Source organism: Equus asinus, chromosome 21 (assembly GCF_041296235.1).
Source record: "Equus asinus isolate D_3611 breed Donkey chromosome 21, EquAss-T2T_v2, whole genome shotgun sequence".
Classification (NCBI taxonomy): Eukaryota; Metazoa; Chordata; class Mammalia; order Perissodactyla; family Equidae; genus Equus; species Equus asinus.
The window spans coordinates 18,165,435-18,191,993 of NC_091810.1; the positions used below are offsets into that span (position 1 = coordinate 18,165,435).

The following is a 26,559-nucleotide window of genomic DNA, read 5'->3' on the forward strand; positions in this document are numbered from 1 at the left end:
CATATCTACAGACTCCATCATGCATGCTGCATATGTGCAGACTCCATCATGCACACTGCATATCTACAGACTCCATCATGCACGCTGCATATGTGCAGACTCCATCATGCACACTGCATATCTACAGACTCCATCATGCACGCTGCATATGTGCAGACTCCATCATGCACACTGCATATCTACAGACTCCATCATGCATGCTGCATATGTGCAGACTCCATCATGCACACTGCATATCTACAGACTCCATCATGCACGCTGCATATGTGCAGACTCCATCATGCACACTGCATATCTACAGACTCCATCATGCACGCTGCATATGTGCAGACTCCATCATGCACACTGCATATCTACAGACTCCATCATGCATGCTGCATATGTGCAGACTCTATCATGCACACTGCATATCTATAGACTCCATCATGCACGCTCCGTATGTACAGACTCCATCATGCACACTCCGTATGTACAAACTCTATCATGTACGCTCCATATGTACAGACTCTGTCATACACACTCCATGTGTACAGACTCCATCATGCACACTCCATGTGTACAGACTACGTCACTCACACTCCATGTGTACAGACTCCATCATGCACACTCCATGTGTACAGACTCTGTCATACACACTCCATGTGTACAGACTCCATCATGCACACTCCATGTGTACAGACTCTGTCATACACACTCCATGTGTACAGACTCCATCATGCACACTCCATGTGTACAGACTACGTCACTCACACTCCATATGTACAGACTCCATCATGCACACTCAATGTATACAGACTCTCCACGTGTACAGACTCCGTCGTACATGCTCCATGTGTCCAGACTCTGTTGTAGGGACAGACCACATTTTCAATGAGTCTTCTTTGCGTTTTATCCTCTCTCTGCCACGTTGCTCCCTGAGCCTGCACGGTGGAGAGGCCTGCCTCACAGTAGCAACAAGGCTCTCTTGTCAAACAGAAGCTGACACGGAAACCCCAAAGATGAATAAAGTGGAGCCACTCTGACCAAAGGGCCCTCTCTACCCTGGAAAGAATTCCAGGGCCCTTTGGATCTCAATTTGAAAAATCTAAAATTCTAAGGAAGGGCTCTTAACTTCTCTGGCGCCATGGACCCTGGGGTGGCCTGGTGTCCACACACGCCACCCCTGCTCGGAATAATGCTTTGAAATGCATAAGATAAAATATATTGGATCACAAAGGAAGCCAGTTATCTTAACTTGGGTAAAGTAATTAAGGAAAGCGTGGTATGGTAACATCTGTGCTTTATTAGCGCACTGCAGAACGAGTTCCAGCAGTCAGTCTAACAACTGCCCTCGTTGTAACCTAAGGATGAGCATAAGTGAGCACAGCACCGTAAAGTGACAGGAGGGGGCCTGGGATTTCTGTAATGCGCGTGATGGCGTTGTGGGCGCCGCTAACGCTTCTGGGATTTGTGGCCTGTGTTCCTCACAGGGGAAAAATGCTAAATTTCAGGTAGATGTTTGTTAAAATAGAGAGTCATTGTTTTCTCATCCAAGTTCACAGAGCCCTGTGCTCTTTCCCCAGGTCTCTGGGTGGGGCTGGACCCCATCTTAAGGAGTCCTGTCTAGGGCTTAGCTGGCATTTCTTTGCTGGTTACAGAATTAAGCAGAGTGCGAAGTAGTCCTAGATCCCATTGATAAGGAAAAGCGAGAGTGGGCCCTGCGTGACCTGTAAGGGTGAGAGAGGAGGGGGGAGGGGGGGCAGCAGGAGGAAGCGACTGTCTGGGAGAAGATAGTAGGTGGTGGGCCTGAGCTCTTGGGGCCTGGGAACTGAGGTACAGCAGTGTTTGAGCCCCAGGCCCATCACAGCACCTGGGTGGTGCCCAGGCCCTGAGCAAGCAGGGAGATGGGAGCTGACTGGGGCCAAGCTCCCTCCACCCCTTTGGGGAGGGCTTGGGCTCCTGCAACAGTAACTTTCCTGCAATGGTAATTTGGCTTTTGTCCCCAGGGACCCATGTAATGGAGGGCTCTGGACGGATGGTGGTGACAGCCGTGGGCGTGAACTCTCAGACTGGCATCATCTTTACCCTGCTGGGGGCTGGCGGCGAGGAGGAGGAGAAGAAAGACAAGAAAGGTAGGCCCAACCCCCTTGCAGACCGGGAGAGGAGCTCTTAAGGCCACATTTTTTTGTTTATTCATTCACTCAACAAAATAGTTACTGAGTGCCTTTTATGTCCACACCCTGTGCCAACAGCCACCTCCTGCATCCTTGAGGCCCTGCTCAGCCAGGAGCGCTCTGTCTGTTCCATCTCCAGGGTCTTGTCCCAGTCTCTGTCTTGTCCGGTCATGTCATGGAAGCCCCTCCCTCCCCGGGCCAGATCGAGGGTGCTGAGCGCTTCTTTGAGTCTCCAGCCTCAAGTGTGACCTGGTCCCATCATCACCCTGATATCCAGTAGAAATCCCCATCCAGGCATGTTCCTGCCTGTTCTCAGCTCCGCTGAGCAGAGCTGCGTATCCGCCCAGCACAGACTCGCCCCAGATGTGGCAGAGCAGCTTCTGGGGAAGATGGCCCAGGTCCCTTGCTGTGAGTCCCTCACCTGAGCTCTGCTCCCACTCCCCCTTGGGAACAGTACTCCTTGTTCTCTGGGCTCCCCATCAGTGCAGCACGCTGGCAGCCTGGGCCACAGGTGCCTCTCAGAGCAGAGGGGGTGATGCTTAGAAGACACAAGGAGCCCAAATCCCATCAGGCTGGGCCGAAATCCAAAGGCTCAGGCCTCTGGCCCAGCACAGCCAGCTCCTCACCCAACACCCACTCTCCGTCTCAGGGACAGCCCCGCTCATGTCTTCAGAGGAAGATCTCCAACGCCCAGACCTCCTGGAGTCCAGGGGAAGGAGATGAAATAGCAGGTGGCCCCTCCCTGAGTTTTACGGGCAGCCCTGCCCTCCAGCTCTGAGGCCAACGAGGCACAGGGCCTGGGTCGTGATCAAAGGATACTTGCTCCCAAGGGTGAAACTCATTTTCTAGTGGGGCCCCCTAAGCTTCTGACTACCTACCAGCACAAACAATGGAGCTAAGCTGTGAGCTGGGAAATCCAGAGGCTGGAGAGAGCAAAGGGAGAGCTGAGGTTGAAAGTGAGGACAGAGTCCTGGCCAAGAGGCCCACAGGGTGTCAGGACAGTGTCCACACAGTGACGCAGAAGCTGTGGCCAGCTGTGGCCCCAGGGTGCAGGCAGCTTTTGGCAGATGTGGGCCATTGGGCAGGTTGCGGCAGCCGTCACCCATTTCCTTGGCCTCTCTGGGGCCAGGATGAGGGGCAGAAGCACCCAGAAGCTCCCACGGGCCAGGCCTGTATTTTTTAAAATACCAATAGGAAGACAGGCGTCTCCTGCCCCAAAGCACAGGTCGGGTCCCTTGCTGAGTGCATTCCTGCACCCCAGTGAGATGGGGGTGTCAGTGTAGTGGGAAGAGGTGGGACGTGGAGGGGAGGTGGCGGAGGGAGACGGGGGCAGCCCAGCCTCCCAGGCTCCCGTGAGCAGCACGGCCAGGGCTGGGCCCCCTCGGCACTCCCGTCTCATCACTCCACCAGGGACATCACTTAGAGCCCACCAACCGTGGGTGCCTATTTCAGGACGACCCCGGCGTGCCGGTGTGTGTGCATGCGTGTGTGTGTGTGCATGAGCACGTGTGCACATGTGCACAGAGCAGGCTGTGTGTGCTTCTCCTTCATTAACATGTCTCCAAAATCATCACACAGGTGTGAAGAAGGGGGATGGCCTTCAGCTACCAGGTACAGTAAGACGCCCTCAGGGTAGATGTGGCTTTTACAAATAGCAGCAGCCTTTAACCACCGAGCCCTGGCCCCACACCCCCAGCACACAGCTGGAGGAGGCCACGTGACAGCTGGAGGCTGGGCACCACCAGGCCCTCCACTGCGCCCCGGTGTGATCCAGCCCCACGTGACCAGCCAGCACCGCCCCCCTCTGCCTACTTACCCTCCAGGTGCTGCCCCCTGCCGGCCAAGTGTGCATGGCACCACCACTGTCTCCACACGGTGCTCAGCCCTGCTCACCACCACAGCCCTGCCATCCCTGCCGCACCCACACAGCTCATCCCGGCTTCCTCTTGCCACACGGCGTGTCCACCTCACCCGGGAGCGTCTGTTCCCTCTCCTTCCCACAGAACCCGTTTCCCCACCCCGAGAAAGAACAAGAGTGAATTGACCATCTCATATCATTTTTAATCTGTAAATTAAGGAAAACTCGCTCGTATCTCCCCTGTCTCGTGCAAAATGCAACATGCTCGATGTCACCTTTTAAATGGTGGCACGCATGGAGGTCACCAAGGCAATCTAGGGCGCTGGTTAGGGAAGGAGGAGGTGGCCATGGGCAGTGGCCTGAGTCGAGGGTGTGAATCCTGCTAAGTCGCCACCATCAGCCGATGTTCTACTGGGACGCGGCAGTGGTTGTCGCAGCGAACACCCATTCAGAATGGCTGGTGCCGTACTGTACCGGCTGTTGAATATTTTGAATTGACTCCTGGCCATGGGCCCCTCTGGCCCTGATGGGCAGCCAGACCCCCTCTCCTCGTGGAACCCTCTCTGAGGGAGACCTGCCTGATTGGCTGTGCCAACAGGGCACACTGGTCCAGACCTTACCACACAGCAGTTCCATCCCGCCTAACCACGTTGATCATCCTCCATGTTTTATTTCAAAGACCCTCCATGTCTGAGTTTTCTCCCCCAACTCCTGTGGCATCTCTGTGGGAACATTTCACACACCCCTCACCCAATTTGAGTTTCTTGATTTCCAAGGGAGACTTTTTTTTTTTAAGAATATAGTCATCACTTCGCACAAGTTGGTTCACGTCTGTATTGTTGTTGCTGTTTGCATTGTTGCGTTTCTCCATTGTGACACACTGCATTTTCCATCCCTCCCACCCCCGCAGAGGCCGATGGTGCGGCAAGTTCAAACGCCGCCGATAGTGCAAATACCAGCCTAGTCAATGGTACGTCTCTGCCGGCGAGCTCTCGGTCTCGGGTGAACGGGCGTCTCTCTCCGCCCCGGCTCTGGGCTTGCCTCTCCCTGTTCTGGACTGCACATTCTCGGATGTGCATGGGCGGCTCTGGGACAAACCTCTCATGTGGGGTAGGTGCTTAGGAGAGGGGCCACCCACCAGAGAATCAGCTCGGCGCCCGCTCGTGGCTGCCAGAATAGAGCTGACTCCTGTGGTGCCCTTGACCCCCAGTGGAGCCCAGGAGAGGGACATGACCTTGGCTTCAGATCTGGCCCCCCGGAAGCAGCATCCCACCTGGTGTGACCCTCTCCTAAGCACATTCCTGGGCCCGGCTTTGGGAAGAAGGCCTGGGCTCAGGACCTGGGCTGAAGCTGGCATCTGGGTCCCCAGTGACAGCTCCAATCCCTGACTCTAAAAGTCCCTCGAGCCGGGGGGACCCAGGCCAGGGTTCAGCTACTTGGCCCCACCCTGTAGCATGGCTGAGCCCGCAGCGGATGTTTCTTCCTCTTCTCTTTCACAGAGCGGATGGGCAAGGGGTTCGCTTGGGCTCGAGCCTAGTTTTGTCCCCCGGATGTGGACCGGTGTTTCAAGCTGTTGCCTGTGCTGGAGCGTTGTTCTGAGTCTCTGCATTCTTCCTGGCTCCTTGGGGTGGGGGTGGGGGGCTGCTACTGGACCTGGGGTCTGCATCCTAACCTCTTTACACACAGCAGGGAGGAATTCCATTCACTTGCCTCCAAGCCTGTAGAAGATTTCTTATGTCTCTACCCTCCCATCTTCAGATACATCCCCTATGCTCCAGTTAGGTCACGTAAGAGTTCCCCAGGCTGCTCCTGAACTGCTGAGAGCCGTTCGGGCTCAGCCCTGAGCCCATCGCTCCTGCAGATGGAGGGAGGCGGAGGGAAAAGCCTTCCCTCCAGCATCGCTGCGTGTCGGGCATGGGGTTTCTCATCCGTTGTATCATTTACTCCTCCCCTCTCCCAGAAGACGTGGGGATCTTGTCCCACCTGATCCTCGCATCCCCTGGCCAGACCTCAGGCTGAGCCACCCGGATTCAGAGTGACCCGAGATGGACGCACCTCAGGTGCTGTCAGGGCTGGGCTTCCTTGAGCAGTGCCGTCCTTGCCAAGAAAGGCTGATTCGGGCGTGGTCTATTTCAGGCGCAGGAGAAGGAAGGAGGATAGCTTGGGCTGTGGGAGACGTCATGCGTCAGGGACGGTGGCGGAGGGATGACAGGGAGGACCGAGGCGGGCAGACCCACGGTGGGGGAGGAAACGGAGGTGGCGTCCTGAGCCCCCGGGCGCTGCGCCTGCTGGGCTCCCTGAACCAATAGACAGCATCCTGGCTGCTGGTCCCTGAGAAGGGGCAGCCTCACTTCCAAACTGGAGCAGAAAACTCCAGGTATCCCCAGAAAAACTGCAGGGAAGATGGGGAACTGTCATTTCGTGGCCACCTCTCCTGTACACCAGGCCCCTCGCCAGCATCTCATGCTCGCCGTCTCATTTAATCCTCATGACAGCCCTGTGATGCAGAATTTATTGTCCCCATTTTAAAGATGAGGAAACTGAGGCTCAGAGGGATCAAGACACTAGCCCAAGGTCACAGAGCTAGAAAGTAGCAGAGCTGGGATTTGAACCCAGGCCTGGCTGGCTCTAAAGTGTGTGTTCCTCTTCCTGATCCAGGATGTCCCGTGGAGTGTGTCTTGTAAACTTCACAAGGTCTTCCCCACAAGAAAAGTTTCCTGTGGTCAAAGATGCTTAAGAACCACTGGATAGAATTTGTTTCTTCCTCATTGCAGGACTTCTCAGAGCCTTGAATAAGCTGGCGGATAGTGGAGAGTTACAGAGCTGTGCAGGGGTTCCCAGGCTGGTCTGGCTGCAGGACCTTTCCTGGCTGAATCTTGTAGGATTGGTACACTCCCAGTATATACTTTGGGAAACAGTGCTCTAGACCGTTGCTACTCAGAATGTGATCAGAGGACCAGAAGCCTGGGCATCTCCTGGGAGCTTGTTAGAAATGCAGACTCTCAGGCCCCCCCAGACCTGCTGAATGAGAATCTGCGTTCTAACAAGCTGCCCGGGCTCCGGAGTGCCTTCATGGCTGAGAAGCACTAGGCTGAGCTTTGGTGAGGCAGAGAATTAACTGTCCCCGTCCCCTCTTTCCTCTGAGCCAAATCGGGATGAATCCGGATTTGAGCTCAGGTGGCGGTATTCCCCGCCCCCCCCCCACTCCCCCAAGCCCCTCCCGACTGAAAGGTGGCCGCATTCCATCCATCTCGCAGGCATTAGGACTGTCGTTATTCCTTTATTCTTTTCTTTTACATTTACTAATATATCGCTATTTAATACATCACTTAGAATCGTGATTAGAAATACATCACTCTCAACTCCAGCCATTTACACGGCGCTTCACAGGGCTTTTTGTCAGCATCACCCTAGTCGGCATTGTCTCATTTCACAGAGGAACAAATAGAGGCTCGGGGAAGAGAAGGGACTTCTCCCAGGCCTCCTGGCTAGTGGCCTGTCTCCCCAAAGCCTGTTTATGAGGCCACCTCCCCAGAAGTCCTCCACATCCGTGCTTTTCGCGCCCATGTCCCTCGCAATGCAGGAAGAGAACAGACGTATTGGAAAAGCTGTGTCTGGCATCTGAGGCAGAGGGAGGCCTCTGAGTCTCCACCCCTGCTCCCCATCTTGAGTCCTGTCCTCCATCCCCGGTCCCCTGAAACACAGCCATCGTCCAGGTCCCACGCGGGGCCAGAGCTGGCTGTCCCACCACCCGTCCCACACCGGGCGAGCACCAGTTTGGCTGAGGAGAGCCCCGAATAAGTCCCTTGGTTCTGAGAAACCAGGCCATCTGCACCGAAGCACCCCCAGAACGCCGCTCCCTTCCTCAAATACCCGCGTTGGTGATTATTCTTCTGGCCACGTGGTCACCATGGAAATAAAAGAGGAAATTCCTCGCTTGGCTAATGGGCGCGCACACGCACACTGGCTATTGCATCTGATAATGTGCAGTGCGGCTCCAGGCCCCTTTGTGCCTCTGAAACGCACTACTGAAGCGGGTCCTCTAGTCCCTTTAGCCCAGTTAGTAAAATTATTTTTAAAAATAAAGATAATTGTTGTAGTTCACTCCTTTTTGCTCTAAAAAGCCTTTTTCTGTTTTGTTTTTTAATCCAGTAAAAAAAACTTTACAACAGTGCAGCGGAGGCCTTTCTCTTTCAGCCCCGGGGCGGGTCGCTGGCGCTTTGCCGTGAGAGGCGGTGGGAGCAGCCCTGTGCTTCCCTGCAGAGGGCGGGGGCCGGGTCCCAGGAAGGCCACTTCTCCCCTCTGAGGCGCCCATGGCGTGGCCATGGTGCTGGTGATGACAGTGTTTGTGGAACGGGTAATGCAGCCCCAGGGTTATCATCAGGACGCGCCATGAGTGAGGGCTGCCTCGGAACCTCCCGGGGCCTCCATTTCCTCGTCTGTAAAATGTGAGGGATGATGACTCCCCCGCCCCCCACTTCACAGGGTGTCGGGAAGATGGACAAGAGGTGACACTTGCAAAAGCCTTTCAACCTGCAAAAGGCTGAATGGGCAAGTGGTTATTTCTAAGGCAACTTTTAGGGGCTCTGGGATGTGAATGTCACATCCCCATTTCACAGACGTGGAAGCTGAGGCTGGGAGAGGTAAAGCCACACAGCTTGTTCCTTCCGGAACCCAGTCCCACCAGTCCCACTTCACCGCCTCTCGCCTGGGCTCAGAGGGGCTGGGGGTAGCTGCATCCTCCCCGACTAGGGCAGAAACACGCACACACTTTGGGGCCAGCTCTCTGTCTACCTGCTGAGAGCCAGCAGGCCGTGTCCTTCTCTGAGCCTCAGCTTCTCATCTGTGAATGGGGTCGTGCAGGAGCCCTCTCCGCAGGGCTGTGGTGAGGCTTACATGGCATCGTGGAGGTCATGCGTGCACCCAGCACACGCCGGGTTCTCCTAGAATGTGAGCTGTGAGAACCACCTTCACAGCAAACGTCCGAGGGGGCCGTCCTTCTCAGATTCCCCCCGGGATGGCAAGGCCCGCGGGCAGTGCTCTGATGAGCTCAGTAGACAGGAGGCCACCCCCCTCAGCAGTGCCAGCAGGTGAGGGCAGGTGTCTCAGCCACGGGGCCATGGCCACCAGTACCTCCCACACTGAGAACACAGCCCACAAGCTTCTGGCCAAGCCTGGGGAGAGGACCCCCCGGGCATCCCTGACTAGGGGCCGGGGAGCCCCAGACTCAGCCCTTTCCCCAGCACCAGGCAGCATCAGGCCCTGACGTGCGGGGCTGGGTGGTGCCCCGGGGAGCCCACCCACCTGACTTTTTCCTGCACCCCCTCAAACTCAGAATAAAGAGCACACAGCCGGATGGACGGGAGGGGCCAGCAGCTTCCCCTCAGGTGCCAGGGCCCTCCCACCAAGCCCCCTGGACACACTTGGGGACCCGCAGAGCCCACTGTTGGGGAGCCCCTGCCAGCCCTTTGTATGTGTCGCTCCTTGTGGGGCTTCACGCGCCTTCAGAAGGAGAAGGAGAAAGTAGACCATCCCTTCTGGAGACAGAAACCAGGGAGCACAGTGGCCAAACTCCTCCTGTTCTAGAACCCTCCTCTCTCTCTCTCTCTCTCTCTCTCTCTCTCTCTCTCTCTCGTGTCTCTTCGCCTCCTCTCAGCCCACAAAAGGCACCAAATTAATCACTGGGGACCTGAGAGCTCCTGCTCCTCTGCTTCTTGCCCTTTACCCTCAGAGGCTGTCGTTTAATCTGTAAGATGCTCGGGGCCAAAAGAATTCCTGCAGAAGCTCTCTCTCCGAGCCCCGAGACAATCAGGACAGACCCTGCAGCCAACACACAGGCCGGGTCTGCTCTCACCTCAGGGGCCTGCCTGGCCGGCTTGGCCCTTCCTCCTTCCGTGACATGAGTGTCTGTGGCCCTGTTGCGTCTTCGTGATGACCAACGTGTGTTGTCTGTTCTCTGTTGTCTGTTAAAATTCTTTGTCGTGTAGGTAAAATGCAGGATGGCAATGTGGACGCCAGCCAGAGCAAAGGTAACCCTTTTGTCTTAACCGGCTTCTGTGGTCCCCTCCCCACTGGCTCTGAGAACCACACCAGAGGCAGGCATATCCACACCTATGGGTGCCTGGCATCTTTAGGGCGGTGAGGCTGATTCACATGGGGCCAGGCCAAACGGAGGCACCCCCCGGTGAGGACAGGGGATGCCTGCGGCCAGCTTCTCCCCAGCCTTTGAGCTGTGCTGCCCATTTAGCTGAGGACTTGGAGCTGGTTCTTTAAGATCCTTAAGGGCTCAGGGGTAGGGCCCCTGGCCCACCAGGCAGTCCACTGAAGGAGGAGGGGACTTGGTACCCATGGATGAGGGCACCCTCTTTTACCTTTTCAGCCTCCTTTTTTGTCCCTCCTGTCTGGTGACTACTTAATATCTTAACAACATGGCCCAGGGACCACCTGGGTAAACCCAAACGTATGTGTCTTGTCTGAATGTGGGAAAAGCCGAGGGGCCACCTGGGGGAGGGTTGGTGGGCTTGTTCAGGCCCAGAGGGGACCCCAGCCCACTTCTTCTGGGTATCCAGGGTGGAGCCATGTCACTCTCTGCTGCATCCTGGATTCCAGGTCCAAGGCAGCCAGTGGCCCTGGGACCAGGGTCTCCAGCTGAAAGAGGCAGACCCCCTCACAGGGCTTCTGTGCCAGCCATGTGGGGTACAGGGAGGGAGTAAGTATGTCACCACACTCTCCGGGGTGGGCGGGAGGATCTTGGCACCAACATCCCCACCCGGCAGGCTGACCTGTGTGTGCGTGTCCATGTGTCTGTGTGTGTATACATGTGCGTGCTCTGCCCCCTGCAGCCAAACAGCAGGATGGGGCAGCCGCCATGGAGATGCAGCCGCTTAAGAGTGCCGAGGGCGGCGATGCCGACGACAAGAAGAAGGCCAACATGCACAAGAAGGAGAAGTCCGTGCTGCAGGGCAAGCTCACCAAGCTGGCCGTGCAGATCGGCAAGGCGGGTAAGTGCGCAGCCGCGGCAGATGGCGCGGGGGGACACAGGGCCCTGCCTCCAGCTGGGCTTCCATCACCTCGTCTGCATGAGATGGTCCCTGAGACCCACCCTTCTCTATGCACAGAGGCCACTCCGAGTCCTTAACAGGCACTTGATTAGCAATTAGAGAGGCAGAGGAGTGACGTTGAAAAGCCTGGGCTCTCAGGCAGGCTGCTGCAGCACGTGGACGGAGAGTCACTGCACCTGGCCCTGAGCCGCTGCCCCCAGTCTGTGAAGTTGGGGTGCCGGTGATCCCTCCTTCAGAGACTGTTATGAGGATGAAAGGAGATTATGAATACAGAGTGCTTAATGCGTGTTGGGTGTGGTGACTGGAGAGGGGCAGATCCTGCAGGGCCTGGAGTTTGCAGCTCCGGTTTATCCTAAGGACAGTGGGAGCCATGGGAGAGGTTTGAGCAGGGAGGGCAGGGGTGGACTTGGGCTCTGTAATGACCACCTGGCTGCAGTGCAGAGTAGATTGAATGGGTGAGGGCAGTGCCAGGTGCCCGATGAGAAGCCCCTTGTCTGAACCTTGGCACAAAAAGCTGGGCTTCCCAGCTGACGGAGTAGCTATAGGTGATGGCTGGTGATGGCCCCTCTGGCCCAGGAAGCCCAGCCTAGCTGCAAGGTGAGCCCCGGCCCATCTGACACGGCCGTGGCCTCCCCTCTTGGGTAAGGACGCGGCACAGGCACAGGCCTCCCCACCTGGCTGCTCGCTCCTCCATGCTGTCTCCGGCTCTAATTATAGGCACCACGGCACAGAGAAGGGAGGCAAATTACAGGCTTGGCTGTCTATATTTAAACTTGGAGGCCTGGTGACAGCTCCCGGCTGCTGGGAGCTTGGCTTCCCGCCCCTGCGACTGTCAGACGGGGGTAGAGCGGCTCTGAGGCTCCACAGCTGGAGGTGGGGGTGGGGGAGCGATGGACCCGGGGATTTCCTCCATCCCCGCGGCGTAAAAGACTCCACGGAAACATGGCGCTGGGGGGGCAGGGAAGGAAGCGAGGAGAGCAACCCCAGGGCCTTCAAAGTCCTCACTGGTCTCCCGCCCCCTCCTCGGCCCTGCCAATCAGGGAGTTCAGATCCGAGCACTTCTGGGTTCACATCCCACCTCTGCTTCTCTCTTGAGCTGAATTCCCTGAAAGCCGAGCCTGCGATGGGTGGGCACGGGATTTTTGAAGGGGGTGCTCTCAGGTGAGACCAGGAAAGGGTAAGGGATGTGCCAGGGCTAGGAAGAAGCCAGACACAGCTGAGGTTTCTGGAGAAATCCCTGGCTCCACCTGACCCCTCGGGGAGCTCCGGAGCCTTGGTACCTCCGCAGGTTCTGCCCGGCCTTGCAGCAAGGGGGCTGGTCTTTGCACCCCCACATCAGCCATTGGATATGGGCCATCACAATGGGGTGGGGTGCCCTCCCAGGCACTTCCTGACAAGGAGACGCCAGCCGTCCCAGCTTGCTCCTCCTCTGGCAGAGGCTGCAGGTGCACGGTCTCAGCAGCATCTGCATAGCACCTGCTGCAGACGGGCTGGGCACGCTGAACTGGCAGGAGGATCCCAGGGGATCCGGGCAGGTAGCCTCCTGCAGCTGCTAACTCCCCCACACCTCCTTGCCCTGTGGCCTTGGGCAAGCCTCTCCACCCCTCCCAGCCTCAATTTCCTCATCCAGAAAAGGGCCCCCCGCTGTTTACCCTACCTAGATCACTCTTCCCATGGGCCACCACGCCTGGGTGCTCCTTCTCATCGTTCCTCTGTCTGCTCAAATATCGCCTCCTCCAGGAAGTCTTCCTTGACCACCCTAGCTAAAGCAGCCACTCCTACCAGCCCTTGTCACTTTCTTCCTTTTTAGCTTTATTGAGATATAATTTCTATACAAAAAATGACACATATAATGCATACATCTTGATGAGTTTCGACATCTGCATACAGCTGTGATGCCATCACCACCACCGAGGTACTGACCGTATCCACCAATTCCAAAAGTTTCCTTGTGTTCCTTCGTGGGGTGTTTTTGGGTTTTGGTTTTCGGGTAAGAACACTCAACAGGAGATCCACCCTCTTAACCGGTTTTGAAGTGCACAATACCGTATTGTTAACTGCAAGCTCTGTGTTGGACCATAGAGCTCTGGAACTCACTCGTCTTGCATAACTGAAACTTTACACCCACTGAAAAGCAGCTCCCCCCCTCTCCCCCAGCCCCTGGCAGCCGTCCTTCTAGTCTCTGCCTTCGTCAGTTCGACTCTTTTAGATTCTTCGTAAAAGTCCTTCTGTGTCCGCCTTAGTTCCCTTAGCATAATGCCCCCCAGGTCCATCCATGGTATTACACATGGCAGGATTTCCTTCTTTTTGTGGCTGGTAGTATTCCATTGTATGTCTAGACCACATTTCCTTTATCCGTTTGTCTGTCAGTGGACACTTGGGTGGTTTTCTCATCTTTGCCCATGTCCCTTTCTGTCACGTCATCCTGGAGTTTTTCGTCACAGCATCTTCCATATCTGAACTATCTTGTTCTTGTGTTTGTTTCTTGTTGCCTCCCCCTCTAGAATATCAGCTCCCCAAGGGCAGGGACTCCGTCCTTTTTGCTGCATGTCCCTAGTTCCTGGCATAGGAACGACGATGTGCCCGAATGAATGAGTAAATAAATGGCACCGAGTGCACACCATCATGGCATGAAAGGGCCATGCAAGCGGTTCTCATTCTTTCATGCACTCACTCAGCGCACACTTCCTGAGCACCTACTATGTGTCGGGCACATGCTAGGCACTTTACGTGCATTAATCACACTGGATCCTTACAAAACCGTGTGAGATAATAGGCATCCCCATTGGGCAGAGGAGGAAACCGAGGCTCTGTGAGGATCAAGGACTTGCCCCAGGCCACAGAGCAAGTAAGTGGCAGAGCTGGGATGTGAGCGAGGGCCTGTCTGACCCAGAGCCCTTTTGTCCGAGGGTTTGGGCCACGTCTCGCTGCCCAGGGCCTCCACCTGAGGAGAGCCCCTGAGCGGCTCCCCCACCTGGTGTTGCAGGCCTGGTGATGTCGGCCATCACCGTCATCATCCTGGTGCTCTACTTCACGGTGGACACCTTCGTGGTCAACAAGAAGCCGTGGCTGCCCGAGTGCACGCCCGTCTACGTGCAGTACTTTGTCAAGTTCTTCATCATCGGCGTGACGGTGCTGGTGGTCGCCGTGCCCGAGGGGCTCCCTCTGGCCGTCACCATCTCGCTGGCCTACTCCGTGAAGGTGAGAGGGACCGAGCGGTACCCGCCGGCTGATGCTGCTGAGATCGGCTGCCACCAGCCGGGGGTCTGTGGGTGGCGGGTGGGGCCAGGGCTGGGGTGGGGAGAAGAGCTAAGGAGGGAGTGGACACACTGGAAGCTCAGAGAGAGGATGCGTGCTGGAACCCAAAACTCATATGTCCTCGGGGAGTCCGGGGACCTGTGGCAAACCAGAGAGCCACAGCCTGGCTAAGGGGACAGCCCCTCTTCAGCCCAGCCAAGTGTCACCTTGAGGAGATGCAGGCCTTAGTGTTGCCAGATCTTCACATTTTTTCAAGGGAAGCCAGAAACCTGGACTTAATATGAACCTTCTGATGTCTAAACGTTGACAGTCGACTCAATTTTAAAAAAAAAATTAAAAGCAGATGTCACCATGCAGGCCCAAACCCATCCCCATCCCTCGGAATGTAGACAGGGGTCTGGCCGTCGTGGTCAGAGGCCCCATGGTAGCCGGAGAACTTACACAACTAATCTCAGAGGTTGCTCCCTAAAGTTTGGAAGAGATAAACCCAAAACAAAAAGGATGTCGATTTTATGGACACCCCCTCATCTCAGGAGATGGGCTGAAAATATGAGGTCTTAAGGGCAGTTCGGCGCAGAACAGGTGGGCCATGAATGCTGTGGGAGCTGTGGGGCGTTCCTACGTGCTGCCTTGATGGCACGCGCCCACCTGCCCTGCTCCCAGGCCCCTGGCCATCCGTGAAGCCCGAATGCTGGGCTGGGTGGGCCAGTGTCTCTGTGGGCACTGTACATCTGACCCTCTTGGGGGCCTTCCAGCCTGGCTCACCCCAGGTCCTCACACCCTGAGCTTCTCTTCCCTGTTGGCCCCATGGTCCCCTCCTTGGAGGGCAGAACCCTGCAGTCCTGTTTCCCAGGGCCCCGAGGCCAGGATGTCTCTGCGAGGGCAGAGGCCTGGGCATGTTTACAAACAAGACCTTGGCTCCCAGACATTGGCAGAGCCGCCCAAGGGCACAGCAAGCATCAGTTTCCAAGCTGGCATTTGGGCTGGGCTCGCCGATGTAATTTCATACAGAAAAGAGATCTCCGGGCAGGTGCCAGGAAGTGGCAGCTCTGTGTAAAGGATACGACCCTTATCGTCTCCCTGTTTTAGGGTTCTCGAAGAAACTCCATCCCACAAACCAAAGCCCAAACAGGTCACAATATGATGCTGCTCGGGGGCCCAGGGTCTGGAGATGGAGATTTGAGTCGGCCATGAGTCGGGACTCCCACAGCCACCCACCTGAGCTCAAGGGCTCCTTGAAAGTCGCGCTGAGCTGGTTTTGGGGGAATCACGGACAGACGTGTTTAGGCCTCCGCACCGTCTGCAGTTCACATCTCTGGCACCCGGCGCTTCGGGCATCTTGAGTAGTGTTACTTGTACGGTCGCTTGATAAACTTAGCACAGCACCCATGCCAGGTGAGGCAAACTCCGCCTTCTGAGCCTGGACCCACGCCCTGGGGGCCGCCGTCCACGGAACAGAGGTGACCGCGTGGATCAGCACAGTTCAGTAGGGGCACGATGTGAGCTGCACGTGTGACTTTAAATTTCCTAGAAGCCACATTAAAAAGAAAAAGTAAGAAGAAACAGGTGAAATTCATTTTAATAATATAATTTATTTAACCCAATATGTCCAAATTATTATCCATCCAACAAGCAGTATGAAAATTACTAGCAGGATATTTTGCCATTTGTCTTTTCATAGTAAGTCTTAAAAAGCCGACGTGTGTTTTCCACTTACAGCACATTTCCTGTCAGACCAGCCCCGTTTCCAGTTCCTACCATCCTAGGCAGCACAGGCCTATACGTTCTTAAGCCCAACAGACAAATCTTCCGCAGAGGTGCAGGTGGGCAGAGTCCCAGTGGGATGATCCAGGCTATGAGGTGGAACAGAGCTGGGTTCAAGTCCCAGCTTTAACTCTCACTAGGTGTGTGAGCCTGGTCAGGTCGCTTTCCCTCGGCTTCTTCAACTGCCAAAGGATTACGAGCATCCTCGAAGGTTCCACAGGATTCTTATAACATCAGATGAGAAAATAAGTGCGGAAGAACTTTGCAAACTATGAAGCGTGTTGCAAATTCAAATTGCTCTTGATCGTCTGCGCAACATACATTTATTGTTACTATCATCACAGGTTATAAGAGAGCTACCATCTCATATAATCCTACCAATACTCATTTTTTAGTAACATGAACTGCTATTAAAATTATTCCAAGGGCACTCCTTTTTTACCCTTGTAAAGAGTTATAATGAGGAGCAAGACTACAGAAATCAGGTTCCTAGGAACAGACTAGAACTATGTCTGATTCAGCCTCGAGCAGCTTTTCATGTCCCTCCTTGCCTGACAGGGTCACTGTGTCCAGAGGGCCTGCGTTGCATGCTGGTTCCTTGAGAATTACTTTACATGCATTTCTTGCTTGAGAACCTGGAAGAAGCTAGAAGTATGGAGCTGGAAAGAGACAAAGGGAGGCGAATACAAGAAAATTAATGATAATATGGATAGCAGGATTCCATTTTTGTTATAAATTTAAAAACAAAGGATGTTGCTATATGAGATGCATCAGTTCCGGGTGGCAGCATTATGGCTGATTTGTTTTCTTTTTTGTGTATCTATATTTAAAAGAAACTTGTGATTTTTATTATGCAACTCATAATATGTATTCATTGTAGAAAAAATAGAATCTATAGATTTTAAAAGCAAGGCAATAAAAATTTCCTATAATTATATCACCCAGAAATAATGACACTAATATTTTGATATTTTTCCAGCTATTGTCTTATGTCTATAAACACATAAATTTATTTATGTAAATAAATTTATTTACTTTTGATGAAACCAAAGTAACAATGAAAACCAAGTACCAGTGAAAGATGGTACATTTGAGAAAACCCATAATCAAATAAGGAATGCTTATTTCTATTAGGATGTAAGAGAAAAATATTTGAAGTAATTAGAGAGGACCTAACCTTAATTTACCATTCTTTTCCGTAAAGAATACAAATTGCTTCTGTAATCCAAATTAAGCCAATTAAATCTTTTAAATAGCTCCACTAATAAATTGCACACACAAGAAGAGCCCAGAAGTCAGAGGCTGCAGCAACCAGGATGCTTTGCCTGTGAGGGCAGCAGAGGGACGGGCTATGACAGCCCCACCTCATTTACTGTGAGTTTGCCCCGGGCCCCGGCCCCCAGCTCCCTCTTCTCACTGTCACCCTCTCACTGCCTCTTTCCCCAGAAAATGATGAAGGACAACAACCTGGTACGCCATCTGGACGCCTGTGAGACCATGGGCAATGCCACCGCCATCTGCTCGGACAAAACGGGCACGCTGACCACCAATCGCATGACAGTGGTGCAGGCCTACGTCGGCGACGTCCACTACAAGGAGATCCCCGACCCCAGCTCCATCAACGCCAAGACCATGGAGCTGCTGGTCAACGCCATCGCCATCAACAGCGCCTACACCACCAAGATTCTGGTAAGTGGTGCAGCCCCCACCAGGGGGAGCAAGATCCACGTGGTGATGCAGACGCCCTGGCCTGGCTGAGCAATGGGATTTCTTTTAAAGTCCTGATGATATATTTGGGGGTGGCTACATAGTAAGCAACTTGTTTCTCTTTGGCTTAGCTATGATGTTTGTATAACAAAAAAGAAGATTGTTGTTAGTTGTGTTTCTTTAGTTGCTCTCATTGCCCTCCCCCTCCCTAAGTACTTAGCTTTGGCTACCTGACTAGTCCAGAACTTAGCGGCTTAAAACCAAACTGCATTTGGCTCATCATTCTGTGAGAGCAGTTGAGGCTGTGCTCAGCTGGGTGGGTCTTCTGGTCTCGGCGAGGCTCCCTCATGCCTCTGCAGCGGCTCAAGTGGACAGCTCTGCTGATCTTGGCAGGACTGCAGGCTGATCTCGGATGGCCTCCGCTGGGCTGATCCTCCTCGGCTCCGTGTGGTTCCCCCTCCTCCAGCAGTCTTGTTCACATTGTCACTGCCGTGTCCTGTGGGCAACACAGAGGCCCGCCCAGACTCAGGAGTGGGGAAATAGACGCCAGCTCTTTTTTTTTTTTTTTTTGAGTTATTGATAGCTTACAATCTTGTGAAATTTCAGTTGTACATTAATGTTTGTCAGTCATGTTGTAGGTGCACCACTTCACCCTTTGTGCCCACCCCCCACCCCACCTTTCCCTTGGTATCCACTAAACTGTTCTTAGTCCATAATTTTAAATTCCTCATATGAGTGGTAGACTCCAGCTCTTGATGGAAAGAAGCACAGAGTCACGTTGCACAGGGCGTGGATTCAGAGAGGGGACTGATGGTGGCCATTTTCACAAGCAATCTACCACCAACGACGTTGTTGTTGTTAGGAACAGTAGTGGTATTCCTGGTTTTGCTAAGAAAAGCTGTCCTATTCCTGTCTCAGCTAAGCTGCCTGGACTCCTCATGCTGTCATCCCTGTTTGGTTTAGAAGCACAGGCTGCCTTTTTGTAATTAACCAGCATTTAGATGAAGAGAAACACAGACTTGGCCATCCAGAGGTCGGCTGGCACCCACACATAGGGCATTTCTGCAGTGGGAGCATCTGGGTGAGCGGCTGAGCATTTTGCTTAACCTCCAAATGTGCCCCTGCCCTGACCTCTCCCTTCTGCCCCTGAGCCAGCGTGAACCCGCAGGCTGAGGTGGGAGCCGCCAGCAACTTTATCTAAACGGGGAGAAGACTGTGAGTCAGCAGCGTGGGGGCCGATGGCTGGCCGGGGAGGGGGAGGAGGTGCCTTCTGCCTCCAGACGCTGGGGCTGCAAGGACCCCAAGGACCTGCAAGGACCTCCGCTGCTGCAGAGCAACCACCCGCCCTCATCCCCGAGTCGCAGGCTGAGGGAGGCAGCACTAACAAAGGGAGAAAGTAGGTCGGGAGAATGCGTGCAGATGGGTGACAGAGAGCCCTGGGGGCGATGCCAGAAACGGTGACGTTCTTGTCGTCTCCCCCCGCCCCCCCCACCTCAGCCCGATTTGGGAATCAAGGGAGATCAGCAATGCTTTCTTCTGTTCCCCAGGCCTTCCTAAAATAACCGAGATGCTGTTAACGATCACATCCTGCAGATGTGGCAGAGAGGGGAGCGGGGCCAGTCCCAGAGCAGGCGTCGGGCAACGGGGGCGGCCGCGCGGGCAGGGCCGCCAGGTGGGCTAGGATTGAGACGTATGTTACACAATTACAGTCGAAGGAGCTCCGGGACCTGCCAGGAGGGCTGTGGGAGCATCTCCTCGGGGATAAGTCTCACTCAGGCCGTGTCTCACAGCAGCGGCGGCAAAGCTAAAAGCGCGTTTCCAGATATTGGCTGGCAGAGGCTGTGTCCAGGGGGCTTGAAGGACAGGGGTCACTCCGTCCACCTGGGAGAAGGTGTAGCTGCCGAGACTGGAGAGAGTTCAGGGAGCTGGGGTCCTCAGGTTGCAAGTCACTTACTTCTCGGGCACCAGTGTCCCCTTTTGTGCCTTGAACCGTGGTGTCCTAGGACGTCTGTGCCTCTCTTTCTAGGTCTTTCCTGAAAGAACGCTGGCCACATGGTTCTCCTTGCTAGGGCCTGATGGCCATTGGTGCGTAAGGACAGCAGAGCCCCCTGGTATGACCAGGTGATGGTTAAATCTCACACTCTGGAGCCAGATGGCCTGGGTTCATAGCCCTCACTAGCTGTGTGAATGTAAACACGTTACTTAACCTCTCCATGCCTCGGTTTCCCGGGGGAAATGATGGGATTATTTCGAGAATGAGAGGAGTCAGTAAGTGGCAAGTGCTTAGCACAGCGCCTGGCGCACCCTGTCTCTCACTTTCACAGAGCCGGCGGGCTGCATCAGGCAGCAGGAGGACACAGAAGAGCCACTGCCTCGTTGGGGGGGAAGGACAGCCCTGCCCGTGCTCTGGTTCTCCCAGGCTGGGCTCGTTTCCCAGACAGAGCTGATGGGTGGTATGAGGAGGACATTGCCTGCCTTCCTGCCCTCTCCCCTCTTGCATGGTTTAGGATGTTCTGCAGTCTAGACTTCCCAGCCTGGTGTGGAGGGGGGCTGGACTTCCACCCTGGATCGAGCAGCCCCCTGACTCTTCTCAGGATCCTTCTGGGCCTGGAAGAGCAGTCCTCGAGAACCCCTTTGCCCCGTATGGCTGGCAGGCCCTGGCTGTGACCCTGACCACCTGGATCCCGGGCCTGCCTTCCCAAGACTGCCCTGTGCTAAAGATGCTGCAGGATTGTTTCAATGACCGAGAAGCTGGTCTGGGCATCCTACTCAAAAGCTGGCTTCGGGGTGTCTGTAAGTTGGCTTTGCCACTAATTGTCTGTGTGACTTTGGGCACACCCTTTCCTTCTGTAACCTCAGCGCCTCTGCTGTCTATTTATTTATTGGTTAGCCTCTGCGTGCTACAAATGAATCCCCCTTCAGTGGGGGTTTTATTGCTGAATAACAACAATGCTAATCATACTGAGTGCTGAGTATGTGCCAGGCGTGGTGCTAAGCGTTTTCCACTCACTAATTCATTTCATCCTCACAGTAATCATTTCCCCCCAGGAAACTGAGGCACAGAGAGATTAAGTAACTTGTTTACATTCTGAGTCATCTCTGTTCCCCTGGCATAGGCTCTTGGGAAGTACTGTTTGGGTGGATGAGGTATGTGAATTGGTTGGTGAATAAATGTACAGGTGTATAATTAATGAGATGAGGACAAGGTAGGGAGAGGGATGGATGGATGGGTGGATGGGTGGGTGGATGGGGGATGGATGGATGGATGGATGGGTAGATGGGTGGGGGATGGATGGATGGATGGCTGGGTAGATGGGTGGGGGATGGATGGGTGGATGGATGGGAGGGGGATGGATGGGTGGATGGATGGGTGGATGGATGGGGGTGTGGATGGATGAATGAATGGATGAGTGGATGGATGGATATGTGGGTGGTGTATGGATGAATATGAATTGATAAGAGGCTCAGGACAGGACTATCTGTATGTTCTGCTTTCCTGTTCTTGTGGCCCCAGTCCCAGCCCCATGGCCAACACCAGCTCTCTCTCGCAGTACCTCCAGCATACTGAGCTCATCTATTCTACAACTGCCCTCAGCTCTCTAGTCTGCATTCCTCCAGAGACCTCCCAATTAGCTAGTGCCTTTTATTCTAAAAAAAAAAAAACTAGATGAGTATTTATAAGGGTGGGTTGTAGGTTGTGTGGGTGTCATGTACACGGATTCACAGACCTTAGAGACCACCTGATCCGGCCCTCACTTTACTCTGAGGCCCAGAAATGGGAAGAGACTTGTGCTAAGTCACCTGTGGGTTAGTGGAATTAGAATCCAGGTGTCCTGACACCCATCCAGGAAGTGATGGTTAAGAGCTTTGGCTCTGAAGTCCCACAGATCAGAGTTCAGACCTCAGGTCCACCACTGAGCAAGTCACTTAACCTCTTCCAGCCTCTGTTCCAATCAGTAAAGTGAGCATACAATTAATCATAATCGGTAACATCTCTTAGCCAGGCTCACTACTGAGTGCTTACCCCGTGTTGCCATGGACGATGACCCCATGAAGTAGGTGACATCACATCTCCACTTGCTATATAAGGACACTGAGGCTTGGAGGAGTTAAAGAGTGTGCCCAGAGTCCCAGAGCAGATGAGAGGCTGGGCCCAGATTAGAGCCCAGGTGTGTCAGTCCAGAGCCGGAGCAGCTCCCCACAGCTCCACGCCCGGCTCATCTGGCTGCATCTGCACGTCAAGGCACTTCCAGGGCTGCTGTGAAGATCAGAAGAGAAAATGTCTGTGGGGCCCCAGCACAATGCTCACCATGTAGCAAGTACTCAGTCCACATCAGTTATTACTCTTATTACCTCTATTATTACTTCTGAGCCTTCCCTTCTGTAGTTTGCTTTGCCAGCCACTGTCTTGCTAGACCCTCCACATCCCTTCCAGGTAATCAAGGCAAATATGACCATTCTCACCTTGCAGCTAAGAAAACTGCGCTGCAGAAATGTCAAGTAACCCGCCCAATGTTGCTCCTAACCACCAAGTGGCAGAGTTGGGCCCAGAGAATTCTGGAGGAGTTTACCAAGCAGGCAGGGGACAAGGGCATTCCCAGCAGGGGCACAGCCCTGCAAAGACCGGAGACCCAAAGATGCATGGCTCGTTCAGGAAATGTGGCCTTTGGTGGCCTGGCCGTTTCTGCAGGGCTGGAATGCTGAGAGGTGAGGCCGGGAGGGCTGTGGGGAGCCGGGTGGTAGCAGATGGGCCCTTAATAGGCTCTCTCCTCACAGCGCTCAGAAGAACCGCCTCCATGCAGGGGTGGAGGATGGTGTGAGGACCAAGGCTGCCAGTAGGGAGGCCAGGAAAAGCGGCCCATGAGTGCCTTCTCAGGGGCCCACCTCAATGCCACGCCCCATCCCTTCTGAGGCGGGCAGGAGCATCTTTCTTTCTGATCATTAGGAAGTAAACTTGCCCTCAGAGGGAAGCTATGTGAATTGTCTTTTAGTCAGAAATTGCTTCCCTGCCTCAGAAATCCTGGCACACCCTCAGATTTCCTTTGTCACCTCCGACTCTTTGAACGTCAAGCCTTCCACCAGCTTCTTCTCGTCGCGCTGCTGCTTCTCGGAGCCCCAGCTGAGCCTCCAGAGGGAGCCAGCCGCTCCCTCGGACTTGGGAGGTGCTGTGCCCTCTTGGGGAACGTCCTCCTTTCTGCCGCGCTCATTCTGCGCACTGAACCCACCTGCGTGGACTTTACCTTCATCCTTCACGAGACCTGTTCTAAAGCCAGTTCGCACTCCAGTTAACCTCTGAATTATTAAATGGACAGTGGGCTCTTGTGGGGCTGAACTGTGGGAAGCTTATGCCGTATTTCTGGAAACACAAACTATAGAGAGAAAGGCAAATCTTCCGGGAGCCCCCTCAGGGGAGTGGTTCTGCAGGAAGAAGCAAGAAAGGTTTTCTTAGCAGGATGGTTTCCCTGAATAAGTAAACCAAACTTGACCTAGTTAGAAACCACAGGTCTTCAATATACTCCATCCTAAGCTGAGGTGACCATAATGGAGCCTTACCCCCGAGAGCCCCGGTAACCCCCAAAAGGCAGGAAGGACCTGCCTGATGGTGTTGCCCATAAATCTTAGAACTAGAGCACCTAGGGGAATGGGGGGGTGACTCTAGTTGAGCTCAGGTCTCCTGGACCCCATCCCAGGGCTCGACTGAATATTCGAATGGGCCTCACAGTCCCCTGAGTCAAGCCGTGCTCTGCGCCTGGGCGCTGGCCAAGCCAGGGGCGCCAGAAGAAGGCTCTGGAAGTGCCTTTGCAGGGCATTAAACGGGGAAGGTAGTGGGCTGTGGTTCTGGTGTGTGAAATGGCAGGGGCCTTTGTGTTGAGGTCAACAACTGATTTGATTTCGTTTTTTTTGCAAACGCCACCTCTGGGAGAAGAGTTTAAAGCAAATAATCCCAGATGAGGAATTCTGATTTTTAACAGAGCTGTTCATCGCTGCATCCCACCCCCTCACCTGCACATACACTCCACACACACACACAAATGCACACACACACACACAAACACACAGTGCTTTGGGGAGCTTGGGAAGGACCCCTAGGAGTCTGCTTCCCAGGGGATCTCAGCCTGCCCCGTCTGTCGGCCTGGACACCCACCCTGACCTTCTGCCTTCGTGGCCTCTGGGGGAGATCCCATGGCTCGCCCGTGCTCCTCAGGAGGCCTGGCACCCAGGAAGCTCCTGGGGAGGCAGGCCCTTAGATGACAATTCTGGAAGCCAAAATTCTGACAAAATTCCGTCCCATCTGGCCTCCTGTTGGCAGCATCCCCCCACACAAACACAAAATTCTTCATTTGACAGTTGCTCACCAGTTACCCCACAGTGGGAGGCAGAGATAAGTGAGACAGACACCCCCCCACCCCCATCTTAGACTCTAGACCAATCACTGCCCAGTTACCTGGTTAACCGGGCAGTCTCTGAAGCTGGTGAGGAGAGGCCAGGCTGCCGGAAGAGCGCCTGCGGCGGGCTCAGAGCCCAGGACACCAGGGTGAGCTCCTTGCTCGGCCACTTACTGCAGTGTGACCTGGCCCCTCCAGGCCTCCGTGTGCACAACTGTCAGGTGGGTGGTGGCAGCCTGCCTCCCAGGGAGCTGGAAGGACACTGCTACATCATGCTCGGGAAGAGCGTAGCGAAGCGCTGAGCAGGTGGGCATGCGAAGATGGGCGCCGCTGCTGAGGCTGGCAGTGCATCCGGGCCTCGGAGGGGGGCTCTGCCTCAGGGGCAGCCAGTGAGCAAGAAACTGTCTCCTCACGCCCTCTCAACCACATCATCACGCTGCAGTTGCTACAGTTTACTGTGCCATGGTTGTTGGGTTGTTTGGGGTTTTTTTTGAGGTTTTTAAAAAAATTGTGGTAAAATACACATAACATAATTTACCATCTTAACCATTTTAAGTGTACAGTTTAGCGTCATTAATACATTCACACTGTGCAGCCATCACTGCCATCCCTCTCCAGGACTTTTTATCTTCCCAAACTGAAACTCTGTCTCCATTAAACACTAACTTCCCATTCCCCCTCCCCCAGCACTTGGCAACCCCCACTCTACTCCCTGTCTCTGTGTTTCTGACTATCTAGGGACCTCATATAAGTGGAATCATACAACGTGTGTCCTTTTGTGACTGGCTTATTTCACTCAACATAATGTCCTCAGAGGTCGTCCATGTTGTCGCGTGTGTCAGAGCTTCCTTCCTTTTTAAGGCTGAATAATATTCCACTGTTTGTATAGACCACATTTCATCATCCAGTCACCAATCACGGGACTCTTGGGTTGCTTCCACCTTTTGGCTATTGTGAATATTGCTGCTTTGAACATGAGTGTGCAAACATCTTTTCAAGTCTCGCTTTCAATTCTTTGGGGTACATACCCAGAAGTGGAATTCCTGGGTACGGTAATTCTATTTTTAATTTTTTGAGGAACCACTAAACGGTTGTCCCCAGTGGCTGCACCATTTTATGTTCCCACCAACAGTACACAGGATTCCAGTTTCTCTGTGTCCTCATCAACACTTACTGTTTCCTGTTTTGTTTTTGTGATAGCCGTCCTACCCGGCGTGAGGTAGTGCGTGCCAGCCATGTTTTTTTAGTCTCATTTTTGTAGGTGTTACTTACAACTTGCAGGTCTTCAGGTCATCATTCCTTGATCTTAGCTCCAGTCACTGCCTAGCATCCCAAAAAGGGAGCTGAATTGTCCCCTCAAAATGATGCCTGTGGCTGCCCCCAGCACTCCCAAAGGACTCAGGGCAGTGTGCCGGGCAACGCTCTGCCCCAGGCCTGACCCTCCGCAGGCCTGTGACTGGGAGCAAGTCACTTCCCTCCTGGCCCCGATGCCTGTCCCTCAAAACCAACGCCTTAACTCCTTTGCAGAATCGGAGCCCTGGAAATGGAAGGGTCTTGGAAAGTCTGCAGCCACAGCAAAACCTCTGAGTTTGTCAAGATAAAAAAAGCCGAAGGCAAGAAAGGGTGGGTCCCTGCCTCTCAGTACTGCACGTGGGCGATCTCAGAGCTCAAGATCACAGAAACAAATTGAGTTACGGAGGAGGCAGCTCTGCCGTTTGCAACCATGGGTTGTTTGAAATCCTTTTAGAGGAAAATTAAAATATTTCACAGAGGGTAATAAAATGCCGGCTGTTCGCAGGCATAACCGCTCACTCTCTTGGGCAAATAAGTAATTAGGCATTTTTATTTAAGTCCTCGGTGTCTTCATTTTCTTTCATTAGTGGAGGGGGGAAAAAACTGTTGTGGAAGATACATAAAACTCTGGAAATCACCAGAAGGTTAATTATAAAATTGTAAAAAAAAAAAAAAGAGAGAAAAAAGTAAATTAATATATAAATTTTAAAAGCACAGTGTAACGGCACGCTGCAGAGACAAAGCGGAGCATTTAGAATTTCTTTTCCCAAACGTCAGAAATGGGAAGCTGTATGGAAGCTTCCGCTGCTTCCAAATCAAGTCCCAGCAGAGAGCGTGGGAGTCGGGGGCCTTCCGAGGCCCGTGCTGCTGGGGACACAGCTCGCGGGGCCTGGGAGCAGAGACGGCCTTCTGAGCCTCGTTCCTCGCGCCCGGCTCCCGAGCCCGCGCTGAGGGGCCTGCAGCTCTGTCATGCCCCACCATCCTTCACCACCGTCTGCTTGAAGGGGAGGGTTGGTTTTTCTCTTAGCTGGAGATCATATGCTCCAGCCTCTCCATTCTGCAGATGGGGAAACTGAGGA

The 26,559-nt window shown here is 54.0% G+C and overlaps 1 protein-coding gene across 12 annotated transcripts in view; it reads left to right on the plus strand.

The window, feature by feature from the left end:
• Positions 1-26,559, plus strand: part of ATP2B2 (ATPase plasma membrane Ca2+ transporting 2) — a 354,925-nt gene that overhangs the window by 294,171 nt on the left and 34,195 nt on the right. For 7 of the 12 annotated variants that reach the window (XM_044755363.2, XM_044755359.2, XM_044755360.2 and 4 more), the window contains 7 exons: positions 1,986-2,111; positions 3,732-3,764; positions 4,922-4,981; positions 9,999-10,040; positions 10,854-11,012; positions 14,059-14,273; positions 17,541-17,783. In XM_044755363.2, coding sequence (XP_044611298.1) covers positions 1,986-2,111; positions 3,732-3,764; positions 4,922-4,981; positions 9,999-10,040; positions 10,854-11,012; positions 14,059-14,273; positions 17,541-17,783 — 878 coding nt within the window. The remainder of the gene's footprint in view (positions 1-1,985; positions 2,112-3,731; positions 3,765-4,921; positions 4,982-9,998; positions 10,041-10,853; positions 11,013-14,058; positions 14,274-17,540; positions 17,784-26,559) is intronic. The other 5 variants (XM_070492453.1, XM_044755361.2, XM_070492454.1 and 2 more) reach the window with 3 other exon arrangements.